The 17258-nt window shown below is 34.0% G+C and overlaps 2 protein-coding genes across 2 annotated transcripts; one reads left to right on the top strand and one right to left on the bottom strand.

The window, feature by feature from the left end:
• Positions 1-7203: 7203 nt before the first annotated feature.
• LOC127836072 (uncharacterized) lies at positions 7204-13127 on the bottom strand. Its single transcript, XM_052362497.1, has 4 exons — positions 12156-13127; positions 9032-9203; positions 8269-8417; positions 7204-8079 (listed from the first exon to the last, which is right to left on the bottom strand). The coding sequence occupies exons 2-4, from the start codon at positions 9136-9138 to the stop codon at positions 7904-7906; spliced, it is 432 nt and encodes a 143-aa protein (XP_052218457.1). The 5' UTR covers positions 9139-9203; positions 12156-13127; the 3' UTR covers positions 7204-7903.
• Positions 13128-13235: 108 nt separating this feature from the next.
• On the top strand, positions 13236-15649 carry LOC127836061 (5-hydroxytryptamine receptor 1D-like). Its single transcript, XM_052362484.1, has 2 exons — positions 13236-13313; positions 13461-15649. Exon 2 carries the CDS (start codon positions 13514-13516, stop codon positions 14624-14626), a length of 1113 nt encoding a protein of 370 aa, XP_052218444.1. The 5' UTR covers positions 13236-13313; positions 13461-13513; the 3' UTR covers positions 14627-15649.
• Positions 15650-17258: the final 1609 nt, after the last annotated feature.

The following is a 17258-nucleotide window of genomic DNA, read 5'->3' as shown; positions in this document are numbered from 1 at the left end:
GACTGCTTAATTGAGTTGGTGACTTATATATTTACAGATTTACATCTTGTTTTTTTATAGCTTGTGTGTTTAGTTCTTTTTAGATTTGGGTTTACGTTTACATATTTACGTTGAAGAATAAAAACAAAATCCAAAAAAGGAACATCATATGCAAATCATATGCCGATTCGTATATCGTGCAATGGCGCCACCTCCTGCCTAAGCGCCACTTCCTTGGCATTGGCTTCATCTCTTATGGAAAACTAAAAAATATCCATTAGATCCACAAGAAGCCAATGTGGTTGTGCATGCAGCAACTAGTAGATGTTAAAAGCAATCGTTTTATGTCGTTAGCAAAATTATCGGGTGGAAATTTGCTCGCCACACAGGCGAAATACATCGATTTGCTTTCAAAAACTCCACCGTTCACAACTTGTAAAGGCTCTCTCGTTTCAAAATGGCTTGTGATTGTAAGTTTATGTACATTTTTGATAAATTAATCTTCGCTGAATCGCACTATATTGCCCAATTTAAAAAATGCGAAACATCATGAAATAAACATATAAAACCTACTCACCCTGTAGAATTATCCGTGAAATCTAAAAACATCCGATCTTTAGCGCCACCTCGGAAGTAGAATTATCTCCATTATTAATGCATCGTAAAAAAGAGGTGGCGCTAATGATTAACGGTCGTGAGTAAATCTGCTCTACGTTTATCAAAATTAAGGATATTTTTCACAGTCATATCCGTTATTGTAGATAATGACAATCACATGTTGAGCCCATACGGTTATGTCTACTCGGTGTTGCATTTATTTACTTTAAACTGGATAGCAAACAAACATGCACTATGAATTGTATATGATTTGTTTTAAATATCGATAGATTTTCCTATAACTATGCCCGTCGTCAGAACCTATCAAGTCAATAAAAGCAAACGTGTTGATTATGAGTGTGGTTTCATTTGTGTTTTCATTATAAAACTTTGCCACTCAATTAGCGAATTTCTCATACAGGCAGTAGCGAAACAACAAAATGCCCGTACACAGTAAGCTGAGTACTTATTTTGAGCGGTTCGTCATGACTGTATGTGTACTATCCTCAGAATATAAGAGTAATAATGGCCTTGACAGCTGGTGAAACGTTTCTTGTATATAGAGAATACCAGGTGTGTGTTTAGCGAGGCTTAGACAACCTAAACCATAAGCCTTGGTGGTGGGATCAACTTTTTGTGCCGAGTAAATTAACGATTAAGTATATGAGACTTACCTGATATTCTATTTATCCCATCATTTCCGCATTTTTCATTACAAGTGGAGAAACATTATTGCTGAAAACAACACTCATATCAAATATCAAATGACGAATTTGTTGCAGCTTTTATATTAACAAGACGAAATATAATTGAGCAGAACACATAATGCGGTTTGTGTCTGTATATATCATGGATGCTTCGTATAGGATGCAACATATTTATAACTGGGCAGTAATAATTAACGGTGTTTCATTTTGTTATGCGGGCATGAAGGTGGGTAGTAGCGTGGCTGTGGTATTTACTTTTTCCAGACCCGGCATAAACTTAAGACGATTCTAATAAAAAATAGTGGCAATTATAGTGTCATTACTTTTGAAAAACAGCATGTTAAATCAAATCGTATTAAAATACCAAATGTGGCAATATGTGTACTCGTTTCAGATATTCGTTATTTCTAATTGATCTCTGTTTGTATTGTTGATGTTTTTTGTAGTTGTTGTTTGAATATTGTACTTATTTTTATATGGCTTCAACTGTTATATAACCAGGTTTGCATCTAAGTAGAAAATCTATATGAGTCATTAGGTTTAACGAGCGGGCGTCCATTTAAAGAAGTAAACGTAAGATCAGAGTTAGGGAGAGGAAAGGAGAAGAGAAAACAAAACAAATATGATAAGGACAAGAGCCAGAAGACTTTTGATATTTTTATGTCGGAAATTAATAATTGTGAGGAAAGAAGAGTTTGTATAAACTAAAATTAACAATAACGATGTAGTATCATGCTCGACGTCGAGGTACAATTTTGGGGAGTTCAAAATGGCAGCCTCTTTATGTTTGGTATTTTGCTTTGGAGAAACAAAAAATTAAGTTTGAACAAAACCTTCTGTGTTCTATTGAAGTGCGTTATATCATTTGTACTGAGTTAATTTTAATGGAGGTATATAGTAATATTTGTCTTGTTATTCTCCTTTTACTTGGAATTCTTAAAGACTATTTTGAATGGCGCGTAAACAGGAAAGATCACAAACAATTTCAATATTACGTCGCATTGTTAGATTAAGTTAATTTAATCTGTTTTTACTTTAGATTTAACAATTAAATACCACTAGTTTTATTGTATCAGCAAAACAAAATGTAAACAATACAATTTATGATATATGGGATACCAGTGTCAATTGGTACTTGAATCTATCCGACTCCTCTCAGAAAGGCTTATACGGCTAAAACATTTTGCAAACTCTTCGAATAAATTCAAGTACACAATTACACTAACATGGTATTACATACAAACCATAAAAGTGTCATATATATAAACACTTAGGCGTGGCTCTTTATTGACGCATTAGCAACAAAGTCAGTTTATCTCTTGATTGTATTTTCGTAAGTCATTTTGAATCCCAATTAAGTTAAATAAGTATATTTACTTTGCACTTCGCTTGAAAGACATACCTTTACAAATCGAAAAACTAACTTTAAATGAGAGATCCGCAATCGCAAAAATAAAATTCTACGGATACCTGTTCACTCATTGGAGCTCAACAAATGAACGACGATTGACGCAGAGTATCCCGCTGGCATCTGTCTTGAGTTGTGCCACCATTTAATCTTATTGCCACGTATTGTACAAATTCACAAAAAGCTGTCCATTATGTTATGATTATAACATTGTAAGTCCTTATCATATATAAGAGTGAACAACTCGAACTTTCGAGCGAGTGTTAAACAGAACTTGTTTTCCCGTGTCTTGCCATGTAGAATAAACTAAGATTATCACTTATTTATTCAGTTCTTGGCATGCTCTATAACATATTTTCCATCTTTTCGATACGTATAATTAGTAATGCTATCAGCTAACAATGGCAAGTATCACGTGAATGGCGAAAAAAGCTGCCTGTATATATATATTTAAATTGTAAAAACTGCTTTTAAAATACATTGAAGTTGGTGATAATTATTTGATATACGTAAATATTTAGACCATAAAATAATCAACCGACGCACATAAATGTAATTTGATCCCAGATTTAACAAAGAAAAAGCAAACCGTTGGACGATGGTCGAATATAATGTTTATGTATTGTTAATTATCATTGGATCAAACGATTTATTCTCCGTGTGGGCTTTAGTTCTTACTCAGAGGAGGTAATCACGTGATAGTCGAGACGGCGACGTCCATGCCGAGGTAGTTATTTTTCGCCGTGTTATACGCTTTATTACTTTTGTTTAATTTGTAAATGACGCTTTATTTCCAGCCATATCAGTAAACATGTGACTAGCGTTTATTTCGTATTAAAATTCGCTTTATATCTCGACTTTACTCCCCGCAAAATTTCTTAGTGGAGCTTTAACTATGTCATACCGCTAAGAAATTTCGCATTAGTTAAGTCGAGAAAAGAGCTAATATCAACACGTAATAAACACCACTAACTTTCTTGCGGATATGGCTGGAAAGTTAGCGGCATTTAAACAATAAATACAAATAATAAAGGGTATAAAACTTCGAAAAATACATGCCTCGGCATGAACGTCGCCATCTTGATTATCACGTGATTACCCCCTCTGTTACTGCAAGCAAAATATACAAAGACAAAAGACCAATTTCTAACATACCTGCATTGAGTGTCATCTAATGGAACCCAGGTATTAACTAAATATCTTTCCGCATCTGTAAGAGTTAAATTTTTACTGGTGCATAGCATTTATGAGCCTACCATTGAGGTTAATTAATGTGATATATTAGTAAATTAGCATCGAGTGTAATCAATGTTTTATATGCATGCATAAATAATTATTATGCTCTATACTGGTATTTTCAGCAGATATGTTTAGACGCGTTCTTATAATGCACGGTAAGATGACTCGTGTTCGTTACTCATATTCTGTGGTGTTTTTTACACTGTAAATATCAAACAATGTTGGATTTCCTTATCTGTATCATCCGAGTACCACGGCAACTCATTTTTGATTATCTGTTATAAATTATTAATAAAACTTCAATCTGGAGTACTTAATTTAGTTTGATGACACGAGAAGCACTCGTGATCGTGTTCCAGTTTCTCATTGGGATGTATTCCAAAACGTTGTCAGTGAAAATATGAGTATTATTCAATGTCATCTCCATCATAACAATCAATCCAATGTAATTCGTGATAAATTAGAAATGATTTCAATTCGTCACATGCAACTGAATATATGTAATTGTAGGCAAACAATGGCATGATAAGTCAAATGGCCTCTGATTTAATTTGTCAATTTTTTTTTATAAATATTTTTTTTTCGTAATGATTTCAGAACAATCCATCTGACACAAATGCAGAAAATATTAATTTTCGTATGTTGATTGATTTCGGTACATGCTTGATGATGCGTTATGATGCAAGAAAAACGCTATAAGTATTTGTTTAGTATAGTCAAAAGAATTACATAACATTCTCATATATTATATAATCGGTTGTTTTGTTTATTTTCTAGCATTTAGTTTAACGATGTTATATAAATCATGTAATTATATATCATATATCAGGAAACATAACTCTGCATGTCAGACACAATTATTGTACTGTAAGTGTATGCGCAAGTGTTTTCGAAACGTCAAATATAACAAAATGCAAGATAATTAATGAACAGTGATAACTAACTTGATTATTATATACATATACTTTGGTAAGTTGTTAGGCTGTCTTTGCAGTGTAAGTATCATGAAGTTGTTCACAGGTAGAAATTATTAAACAATTATCTTTTTATTGATAGCTGTTTATTGTTGCTTAAGCTTTTGTTGTCTGACATACGCAGATATTCATTTCAACCACATTGATATCCAACTTTAATTCACTTATCGATTAATAAAGTTTAGCACATTGCTGACATAAATATGATCAAAGACTAAAGACATGCAATAGCATAAAAAAATAATAAAAGTGTCGAATGATTCGACACCCGTGTTATATTGTATTTTGTTGACGTAGAATCTATTCGAGAATCATTTAAGGTGTTTTTATCGTTTAATCCATGGCGCATTACCTCGAACATATATCACACGTGGATTCAGCTTCTGTTCAAAATAAAGGCATGAGAAAATTCTTATTCATGATGCAATTCATAAACATGAGTGTACGTGCATGTATTTCAAAGTTTTTTTTTATATACGTAGTGTCTTTTTTTTCGGCTTTTATCAGTTTTATCTAAGATGATAACAAATAAAATCCCTGGTGGTCTATCTTTTTCCATTTTGTTCTTGTAAAATGGTTTGCATTACATAAATTATTGTAAAACTTGCAAAATATACATTTTTTTTCACATACAAATATGTAATATGTATATGTACATTTTATTTTGCCATGTATTGGTATGATACATTGGTATCAGAAACACTTGTCATTTAGATATGAAACCTTTCAATGTATAGAAATCACATTGTAGCGTTCGATTGCAGCGTAAGCACCTTACAGAACGCTCATGTGGTACAGCTGGGATGATAGTAGTTGTAATAGATTCAATACGAGATTCAAAAGACCCATATTTTGTTATATCACACAGGCTTATCAGGGAAGACATTTTCCGACTGAACTGGATGTTTGCGAACAAGATACTGTCTTTAAACGAAAATTACCATAAAAGCGGAAAGTGTTGTCCCTGATTAGCCTGTGCGGACTACATATGCTAATCTGGGACGACACTTAACGCATATTCAGTAAATCCCAGTCTCACAGAGCACGGCCCATATGCATAATGGTTGCATAAAGAACCGATCAGATATTTCAGGACCAAAATGCGCGTTTCGGAGTCAAACAGGATGGCGGACATCTGACGCCTCGGTTTGAATGACATATCTAATGCTGAAGGTTTATAATTTTTATGTAATCGTTATATAGAAATGAGTATTGGAAAACCAGAATACCACAAAGTGTTACTTATAACTAGAAGTTGGATTCAATACGAGAATCTTAAATAGGATATATGTTTCTCCTCTTCTCGCTTGTCTGCTAGTTAGCCTATTCATCCGTTACTGTGGATACTGTGATATCTTATAGCGTTATAATGATGCATTGATACAACTTCATTGGTGTATACTTAAAGTAAGAACTGGAGGATTTCATCCAATCTTCACTTAAGATCAACGGACCCGATTAAAAAATCCTGAAATACACCAATATTATGGGAGATTATAACGTTTAAATGCATTTCCATATCATAATTCGATTAAAACCATCGTATTCAGCGAGTATACAGCCGATAACTATGCCGATTTTTCGCACTTCGTAATCGAGTCGACATTTTTGTTTCAACCGGAAGTGACGTATGAGTTAACCACTTGCTACGAGTTCATAACAAAGGAAACGGAATCAGCTTTTGTCTTTTTAAAGTTCGTCATATAACGTGTTTTTATTTTTCATAGTACACATCCACAGGACATCGCATCTTGACTGTTTAAGTATTTAATTATAATTTAATCAGACATATAATTGACACATTGAAAAGATATAATTATTCCCTGAAACTGATCGACGTACGAATGCCAGTCCAAATTTACTAACCGTTCAAGTTTAACACTTCAACAACGTACTAGTTGAAATAAATAATGTTGATTTGAAATGAATAATTCTTACGTAAATGGTCGTGTCATTTAATACTTAATGACCGAGAATAGATGTTTTATTTCTTTTGCTAGTATCCTGACATGGCCATTTTGTTGAAACCCGATGTGTTCCCTGCACACGATTTTATATTTATGGTAAATTGATCTCATTTATGTCGACATTCACTTCAAAGTTTGAATGATCTCATTTCTGTTGTTTTTTAATAAATATTTTTTAATAATTAGTCTTGATTTTATATAAATATGACGCAATTGAATTTTCTAAACTCTCCACGAGCGAGGTGACTTAATATTATTAATGAGAAATAGCATGTCAAATTTTTACTCTCGATGTTTTTGAAATGGAGAAAACATTCCAACACAACAATATATATGTAGCATACAAGTTTATTGCAACATCTAAAAATATAAATTACCACAGACACAACAACAGAACAACTTGTAACCTGACGACAAGTTTTAGAAAACTGGACGGAATAAGTAAATGAGCTTTACTAGCACAATGTTGCAATACAACTTGTCATGGAGTCAAATTAAGTACCTTTAACAAAATGACTTTTAAAACATCTTTTACAGACCAATACTATCACACAAAAAACACTACATGGTCCCAACATTTAAAAATAAAGGTGTTGACATTAACATTTTTATACTAACAGTATAGCACACAATGGGAAAACTATTATTACAGCATATTTGTCAAAATAATACATTCACATTTTTCAAAAAAATCATTGTAGTTGCTATGTTAATTTGAAACAATACGTGATCAGTGCTTCAGCTAGGTTCTAATTTGTCAAAAGGGCACATTCGTAGACATTGTCATATTAAACTTGGGGCATATCATGTTTTCACGTCGAGTCTGCACAGTCTTATCAGGGACACAGCCTAATATGGGACGAGATATTTTGCGCACGCTTTGTCCCATCTTTCCAGCGCGAGGATTTTTTTAATTAATTACAAACATATATGGCACAGGCTAATCTGGGATGACACCTTACGCACGTACACTAAACCCAGCTGGAGCAATACATGACAAATGGCATGCCAAGTTGTTTCCAATTACTGTAATTAATTAAACCTAGAGCAGTGCAACTGCACTGCTTCATTCTTTAAAATTTTCTTCGCAGATGATGCTAATGGTGGTGGAGAGAACAGAATGGAAGAAGATGCCTGCTTAGCAATCCGGGTGCTCTTGAACTGTTGTTTTAATTGCAGCAATTCAACTATGAGCTCTGTGACATAATCTGAAAAAAGCATCAACAATTTATTTTTTACTACTTGGTTAAACTATGCACATTGAACAAATAAATAAAAATACACATATTATGCATAAAAAACAACAACAACAGTCAACTTAGTCAGTTTCACTGTTAGGTTTTTGTATATTATATATTAGAATGCCAATTTTTTATTTTGCTTAGAAGGACCATTACCATAATTGCAGGCCTCTTTGACAGGTTTCACGACATGGTGTTCCGCCTTGTACTTTGGATACGAAATCCTGTAGCGCTTTTCGCCGTTCTTCGTCTCTGCATGTTTCCTGTGCGCATTAGAAACGGATTGCAGGGCTGCCAGATGCAATCTGGATTACAAAAAATAGCCTTTAATCACAAATTATATCAACAATTACTATTTCATATAACAACAAGGCTTGTCACCATAGGATGACATATGCCCCCTTTTTCCAAATTTGTCTAAACCTAAACGCAAAGTGTTTTTCCACATTTTTCGAAACCTAAACGCAAAGTGTGACGAAATTTCAGACAGACAGACAGACGGACAGTGCGATCACTATATGCCCACCTTCACGGGCATAAAAAGGAACTAAAATCATTTTCACAACTAATGCATATTTATTATGGACATATGCTCATGGGCACTTGATGGTTTATGAACTGCAAATGACAATGTTTATTAGTCAACTAGGATATTAATTTTACTCGAATTAAAGATCATATTTTTGGTTGTTAGAATTTCAGCAACCAATGCCGAATGTAAAAAACCCAAACCGCATCATAATCAAATGTTGTTGTCATTAAACTTGCACAAATATTTATCAGTGGTGTAGGAAATAAACTAATTTTTGCCTTAAAGTTGTAGTTTTATAAATTATTACCACTGGACTATGAAAGACAAAAACAACATGCCTGCGCTAGCTCTTCTGTAGATATAATATTAATCGATCACAATTCATACCTCTGTTTCCTTGCTGCGTATGAAAAGCAGACAAATTTTGGCGCAAATTGGCACACCACCTTGTGTTGAGCCTCCAGCATCGAGGTCTGTTCAGCTGGTGACAGCATGCGAATGTCAGAGAGAAGACGCTTGCTTCCGATGACCAACAGTAATTCCTTGTGCGCCTTCGAGCCTTAAGACAAGTAATAGTCCAACTTTCATGGCAACACATGTCATTGAACAAAATTTCATAATCATTTCATTTACATTAATCGGATGCTAAATATATAATCCGATAAATGTAAATGAAACAAGGGTTGTTTGTAAAACATGCATGCCCCCCATATGGGCTGTCCGTTGTAGTGGCAGCCATTGTGTGAATACGTTTTTTGTCACTGTGACCTTGACCTTTGACCTAGTGACCTGAAAATCAATAGGGGTCATCTGCGAGTCACGATCAATGTACCTATAAAGTGTCATGATCCTAGGCAAAAGCGTTCTTGAGTTATCATCCGAAAATCATTTAACTATTTCGGGTCACCGTGACCTTGACCTTTGACCTTGTGACCTAAAAATCAATAGGGGTCATCTGCGAGTCATGATCAATCTACCTATGAAGTTTCATGATCCTAGGCATATGCGTCCTTGAGTTATCATCCGAAAACCATTTTACTATTTCGGGTCACCATAACCTTGACCTTTGACCTAGTGACCTCAAAATCAATAGGGGTCATCTGCGAGTCGTTATCAATCTACCCATTAAGTTTCATGATCCTAGGCGTATGCGTTCTTGAGTTATCATCCGGAAACCATTTTACTATTTGGGGTCACCGTGACCATGACCTTTGACCTAGTGACCTCAAAATCAATAGGGGTCAACTGCAAGTCATGATGTGTTCTAAAAACAATGTATTATGTGAATTGAGAATAAGACATCAAACAGGGAATGGACATCATTTTGGTGATTTTCTCAAACAAAACTATTCATTTCATGATCTACATTTATTTTTGCAATATAGTATTAGTATCTTTAATTAAAGCTTTATACCAGTAAGCAATTTTCCATGACTATTTCATTAAAAATGGTTGTTGTTTTTTTTTCATTTTAACTGTATTTTAAAACTGTGTCCATGCGCAGCATTATAGCTCATTTCATGAGGATTTGTTTTTTAATTAATAAAAAAATCAAGTTTTGAAGAAATCTATTTAAATGATGCCAGTATTTATGCAAGTATCTGTTTTAATTATAATTTGTCAAACTAAATAAATACAATATATAAAAAAATATCCCAATTAAAATAATACAGTGTTTAAATTAAAAGAAAGCATAAAGACAAGAGACAAGAATAAAAGTGTAGATTGTTGTTCTAAATTAAAATGTTATTTATATTTTTTGCTGTTGTTCTAAATTAAAATGTTATTTATATTTTTTGCAATTTATTTCCTATTCTATTTATAAATACTGTTCTATCTACTAGTGCAGTATGTTGTATATTCAGTTGTTATGATTACTGCAGTCTGATAATCTGCTTGTTTTATTACTGTCTGTGCCAAATACAATTGATAACAGTAGATCACTGATAACAATACTTGACTTTACAGAAACAAAGAGGACCATCTATTTTATGACACCAGCTTGATTTATGGCAGCTGTAGGGTGGTAATACACCACATTCTGCCAACTTGGTGCCTTGTTGGCATGGTGATTTGCAAAAATTCAGCTAGTTTAGTGACCAACTTATTTTGTACAGAAACCACCTAATTGAAGCAACTTCATAAATAAAATATAAAAATGATAACCCGAAAAAAGCTTATTTAATTTTACACATATTATAATGCTGTCATTTATTTTCTACAAGATTTGTAACACAAAATTGTAAAATAAAGTAAACTTTGTATTCATAATAGTAAAACTACATGTTTTTCTTTTTTCCACTTCAGAAATTAATCAAACAACACATCTTTAGTACATTGAATGCTATAATGAAATCTCAAAATGGCTAAAGCCCATAAGGAGCAAAATGAGTTTATTACACTGAAAACTGTTTCCAATGCAATTAATGCATGTAACAATATTAATTTGAAAATATTACATTTATTCAGTCTTCAATTATAAGCCAGACATCCCGGGTCTTGTAAGATGTTATTTGGGCTTCTAGAAATTAATAATTTATATAGTCAGGCTATTGGATTTTTCTCCTGTTTCTAATATAGAACAATGATTTTGGCTAAATATATTACCCTGAAGACTGAAATTGAACTATTATTTAAATGATCATGGCACTACCAGTAGCCTAAATAGCCATCAGCTACTAAGTACTAGAATCAGTTGCTGTTCAATTTATGAAAACACAAAAAAATCAAGATGCATTTTATGATTCACACTACATGAAGAATAATTGGTATATAAATAATAAAACACCTGTCGGCTACTAATTCAAATTTCTTTTTTATTCTTTTAACAGTTAAATGGCACACTATTTCTAACTTATCATCTCTTTTTCTAAACCAGCATTAATACATTATTGGAAGTCTGAATGTATTTACTAAAAAGCCCTTGCGTTTTCACATTTTAAACAATAAAAAGATAAGCAACACATTATTAATTGAATTTTTGGTAAAAAGGTAGAAAATATGGCTTGTCAGCAACTGCTTTACATTAGAACTTGAGCTAAATTAACCGTGGTGGAAAACAGTAAGAGGTCACGGTGGTGTAGTGGATGCGGTGTCCGTCTAGCGATCGGGGGTTCCTGGGTTCGCTCCCTACTCAGGGAGCTTTCTCATTATCTCCTCCATAGACACCAAGTACTGGTTCTTCCCAGGAAATGGACTCAACAGTGTCCACTGCTTGAAATGCTAATTGTGTCGACTAGCAGTATATTTAGATAGATACACATTTGTATTAAGATCGAAATGTGTCGATTTCAAACTGATGCCTGTCAAAACACTTACAATAAATAATTAGATCTTGCCGTACTGCCAAAGTCAGTTTGGTTACTAGCTGCCAACTATTCTAACTACATACAATGATTTTTAATTCAAAAGTATTTTTTACATTGTCAGTGTTTGAGCTTTTTGAAATAACATAGAACTTGTGGTATTAAGATGCATATCTGATCATTGACCTTATTAATTAAGTTCTTACCGTTTTGCGATTTCTCTTGGCAAAAGCACCATAGTTGTCACGTTTCCGTTTGGGGGCTCCTAACTCGTCTGGCCTTAGGGCTTTCGGCTGTAATGCCTTGAAGTTGTCCGTGTCAGGGAACAAAGTTGGCACTGCATCAGGATGCAGCGACAGTCTCATCCCAAAGCCCGCACTCGCCATCACACTCGGGGGGGGGGGGGGGTGGACAAAGCACTTATCCTCAAAATGTTTTATGCAGAGTTTTGCATATTTGCTTGGCGTAAAGTCCACCACCTTTCCGTCGATAATCCTTCGTGAATTCACGGCTAGAATCCATTTCCGCTTAATACTTTCGTCCTTTGAGACCCGAAGAATCCTTTCTTCTCCGTTTGCTTTTCAGAACGAGCATTGCAGCCAAACGCTGCACATTGAACCATCTTATAAATCAGTAAATCCTCAATGTCATGTAAAAGTTCGACTCGTAATCAACACAAAAGAGATTATAAATTAAGTATATGCAAGTGAATGATCAACACAGTCTTGTAATCCTTGAAGTTTTGAGGGAAATTTGCATGCTTCAGTGCATACTGTACATAAGTCATAACATGGGAATATTCGTCATGCGCAGTGGTGCACACATACGTCATCGGGGTAAAATAGCGGCGGAAATTGCCGAACGCGTTACGGAAATTCCCGATCATCAAAATCATCGTTTTTTTAGCTCTAACTTTTTTTTTAATTTTATTTTTTTACTTTGTTGTTATAATATGGTATTACTTTATAAAATATGAACAGTTAGTCAGATTTCTTCTGTTGACCTTTAACCTAGTAAATATTTTAGATACTCCATCACCATCATCACGTGCGTATCAAGAATTTATAACACATCTGATAAATATTGTTGTATTCAACGTTGTGAAATACAGAACAACTATTAAATAGAATATTAACAAAACTATTGCGACATACCATACATTTAAATGGATTGTTTCTGACTGAGAAAACACTCATACTAAGAGTATTTTAATCTGTCAAATGATGCTGGTCGCGCGGATAAGTTAACGGATGTGTACAATAACAAACGAAGGTTTGCAGTTGACTTCCTTCCTTCCTTGACTTAAGATATTAAGTCTTGTTATTTCGATAGTAGTTGTAATGGTAGACGGACACTGAATATCTGTAAGTAAGCGTTTATGTGTTCTATAGAAAAGCATTTTTATTTACTCATTTGGTTATTTTCAACTCAGCAATACGTGTTGGTACTGTGAGATTTCGACTTATATTTATTCGCTCTGTTCGACTTACGTTTTTCAAATTTATTTTCAGTGAACAAAAGCAACCATAGTTTCGTAGCTTTGTATTCGAAAAGTTGTCAACATATGCCTAAAATGGATAATGAAAAACTGGTTCAAGAGAAAAACGATGCAAATACCGTTGAAAATATACCAATCATCGTGTTTATGTCAATTGTTTGCTCTGCTGGCATCATCGGCAATTTCGTCGCCTTGCTATTCTACGTTTCAAGGAAAGATAAATCAGCTGCAACTTTAGTGCTTACTGCACTGTCTGGAAACGATTTGATTTGCTCTATAGTACTGCTTTCATCTACAGCTGGGCTCGTTCATTCGATGACGTACACAAATGTGGCGGCGTGCAAACTTCAAGGCTTCCTGAACCACGTCTTTGTTATGAATTCCATGTTGTTACTATTCATCTTAGCCCTGGATCGGTACTTCAGTATCTGCCAGACATCAAAATGGAAGTCACTATTTGCAAGAAGGAAACCAGTGGTGTGTAACATCGTTTGCAACACAGGACTATCAATCCTGTTTTCAATACGAGAACTTGTCTTTTTCAAAGTTGAGCCCATAGATTTTATTGTAGCCGAGAATGTTACCGTCATGGGTAACCACTGTATGATTACTAGAGAAAAGCGTCTCGCAAACATTGCCACCGCCTTTAACATTATTGATTTCATTGTGATCCTCGTTATAATGATCGTAATGCTAACTTTGTACACACTCATCATACGCAAAGTTTCTGCTGTTGGTAAACGTCGTCGTTTAACGCTCAACAATAGTGCTACGGTCGATAGGCAATCGACTAAAGTTTCGGACATTTCTTCTACTGCCGAAAAACAAACACCAAATGAAACAACCGTTGTTGTAAGAAATAGTCCTTCAACTATTCGCCCAAACACAACTTACGTTAGCACCACAGATCACTGGAGCTCGACAATTGAAAGACGGCTGACGCAGATGGCATTTGTTCTTACGTTGGCATCTGTCCTGAGTTTTGTCCCTTACTTCGTCGTGTCAATAATAGCTTCAATTCATAAAGTTCTGCCGATTTGGACTAGGATTCTATATAGGTCTTATGCTTTGAATTCCACTGTGAACCCTTATCTGATAGGATACTACAACTCGAAATTTCGGGAGTTCATAAAAAATATAATTACTTGTCGTTTCTTGCAGCGTTTAAGAAAACATTAAAAGTTTAAAATATTTACTGTGAAATCTACATCTCCTCGTGTAGAATACTGCACATCCTGTTACAATGTTACTTAACGCAAACATTTAAATTGTATTACGATCGTTGGATCATCAACTGATAATGTATGCACCGTTAACGCACATTGTAAAAGCGGATAAATAATTCATTTATTCATTCTGTAATAAAACAAGATGTTTCTTTGAAAAATTTCCTATGTTGTAAAAATGTGAACTAGTATTCGTTTAAATTTCAAGAGTGTTTCTCTAATCAACCGAATGACATGTATCATGCAGCAGTGTTTTGTTTTATTGTATGGGATTAAGTGTTGACTATATATTTTATTGATCTAGACTTTAAACAAAGATTTCAAATGTAATTTTCAAATTTAATTCATTAGAAGTAGCGAGGAATTTCAACGGACATGAAAGTTGTATTATATTGCCTGTAGGCTGTACTATTGCATTTTTTTAAAATTATTTAATGTATTGTATACTTTTCGCGAAAGTAATTAAGTCGCATATATGCCTCTAGATCAGCTATATATGTTTCGCATAGATGGTCGACGTTAGGGTTTGATTCATATTAATTTACTAGTGTATATAGATGGGTATATTACTTTTAGACCTTCCAGATTGCTGTCTAAAGAAAATATTAATTAAGGAACCATATCCCTATATATCAACTATAGTTTCGTTTTTCGTATGGGTGGTCAACAAATGGATAATACTAATACTAAAACCATACTTCACTACAAGTAAGTGTAACATATTTGGAAGTATTATTTTTTATCAAACAGCTTAAACATGATCAGCATTTCTCAAGCCTGTATTTCTAAAATTATTTAATATTAATAATAATCTCACGAAATCACATACATATGTTTATTCTGTATATTGTAAATTGATCTTTATTCGAAATGATGTATATTTTATACTCACTTTATGCACTTATTGTATATTTATGTAAATGAAGAATCGTTTAACATGCTAAAGTCTGAATAAACTATTCTATTCTGTTCTGTAATAAACACTAACCTACCCGATATTTGTACTTCCGATAACGAGATTGATTAGCCATACCATGTCAGTTACTAGAAAAGGGAATTATTTCGCACGACAATAGACTAGTAGAACTTTGCAAACCAACCTCCCTTAGAATGTGATCTAATACTTGACCATGATTTCAGTAATTCGGAAAATTACTTATCACAAAAATAGCGTGACGAGGCTATAATGTTTCTTGCTTTTAACAGAAAAAACTGTTATAGTAAAGTGTATGATTTCCACGTATGCGATTTTAAAAAATACCGTTGTATGATATATATATAGGCTGAGGTCCATATACAGTTTGTGTCTGCCTGGCTGGTCACTATAATGTCATTGGGACCGAAGTGGAGTTTACTCTTTCTTATATTACACCGAAGAGCGTCCCCTGTATCATTGTAAAGTGTTGTACCGGCTTTCCGTACTTTTATTTTTCATGCAACTGAATGCGCAAACGATGACGTATATCGTGTGACGTAGTTTCTCTGACGAAACATTCCAGTTGGAACTAAATTCTCTGGGTGTTAAGGCATCGAACGAATGCAAAACGTATTTCGGATTGAGTGTTTATCATACATAATGTAGGTCTAAACTTCGATAGGAATACAACAAAATAGTGTGATTTAAAATAAGTTTCGATAAAGGGATGGACGAATAGAAAATGTAAGTGAATATCGTTTTGGCTTTATTGTTATAAACATTGGATTAACGTTGGCATTGAGGTAAGCGTGTCGTTTATTCTAAATTAAGTTTTTTTGAACTCTCCGTAAAGCTGAACTAGTGTCAATACTGTTCAATAAAATGCTTCAACGCAGTGCACATTTAGACCTAGTGGTGTGTAACCCCGAACGGTCCATATACAAAAAATAGTGACCGGTCCATGTACTCTTAGGTTTCTCTATCGCATTTTACAGACTGAAAACGGCCATATAGATAAAGAAGGACCAATATCTCTGAGGTGTAATATATACTTGTATTTCCTCCAGGGTAGGAGAGCAGACCATATGTACAGCTAGCAAGCATGCATTCATAATTAATTTCAGTTTCACAGCACATTGTATGTTATAGTGACATATACATTGTTTATAGCAACAATTAAAATATATTGAAGTAATGAATAGGTACATAAACAATATACATTTTGACAATTGACAATATTACCATAAAATAACATAAACAATTTAAAACACTTGAACTGTTAAAAGCTAAAAAACAGCCATCGTAATCTTAAAGTTTGAGAAGCGTACACGTCTGGCATAAAACCTATATTTTGATGTTCTAGATTCATATATCTGAGCAACCTGTTGTGAAAAACATCTTTCACCAAGTACTTTGGCGATTATCTGCAAAGCTGGCCTGGGAATTTAAACTTTGAGCAGTCAATGTATGTTTCAATCGGGGTTGCATTTGATATACACATAAAGTAGTCAGTAGAAATACTTTTGTGCAAACCCTGCATGTGTTTTATACAAAATCTATGTGCAGATTCTAACCGAGCTTCATCACTTGCTGCACAGTTATTCCAGAGTTCACAACCGTACATTGCCTTCAGAAGGACGACTGTCGTATATATCGTCATCAATGTTTT

This window comes from Dreissena polymorpha, chromosome 6, assembly GCF_020536995.1.
Source record: "Dreissena polymorpha isolate Duluth1 chromosome 6, UMN_Dpol_1.0, whole genome shotgun sequence".
NCBI lineage: Eukaryota > Metazoa > Mollusca > Bivalvia > Myida > Dreissenidae > Dreissena > Dreissena polymorpha.
Note: the sequence above shows the minus strand (reverse complement) of the source record. Positions and strands in the feature narration are given on the sequence as shown.

Coding starts and splice junctions, on each gene's coding strand:
- LOC127836072 (XM_052362497.1), bottom strand. CDS start 9,138: ATGCTGTCACCAGCTGAACAGACCTCGATGCTGGAGGCTCAACACAAG. Junction 8,418..9,031: donor TACGCAGCAAGGAAACAGAG/GTATGAATTGTG, acceptor TTTGTAATCCAG/ATTGCATCTGGCAGCCCTGC. Junction 8,080..8,268: donor CAAAGAGGCCTGCAATTATG/GTAATGGTCCTT, acceptor TGCTTTTTTCAG/ATTATGTCACAGAGCTCATA.
- LOC127836061 (XM_052362484.1), top strand. CDS start 13,514: ATGCCTAAAATGGATAATGAAAAACTGGTTCAAGAGAAAAACGATGCA.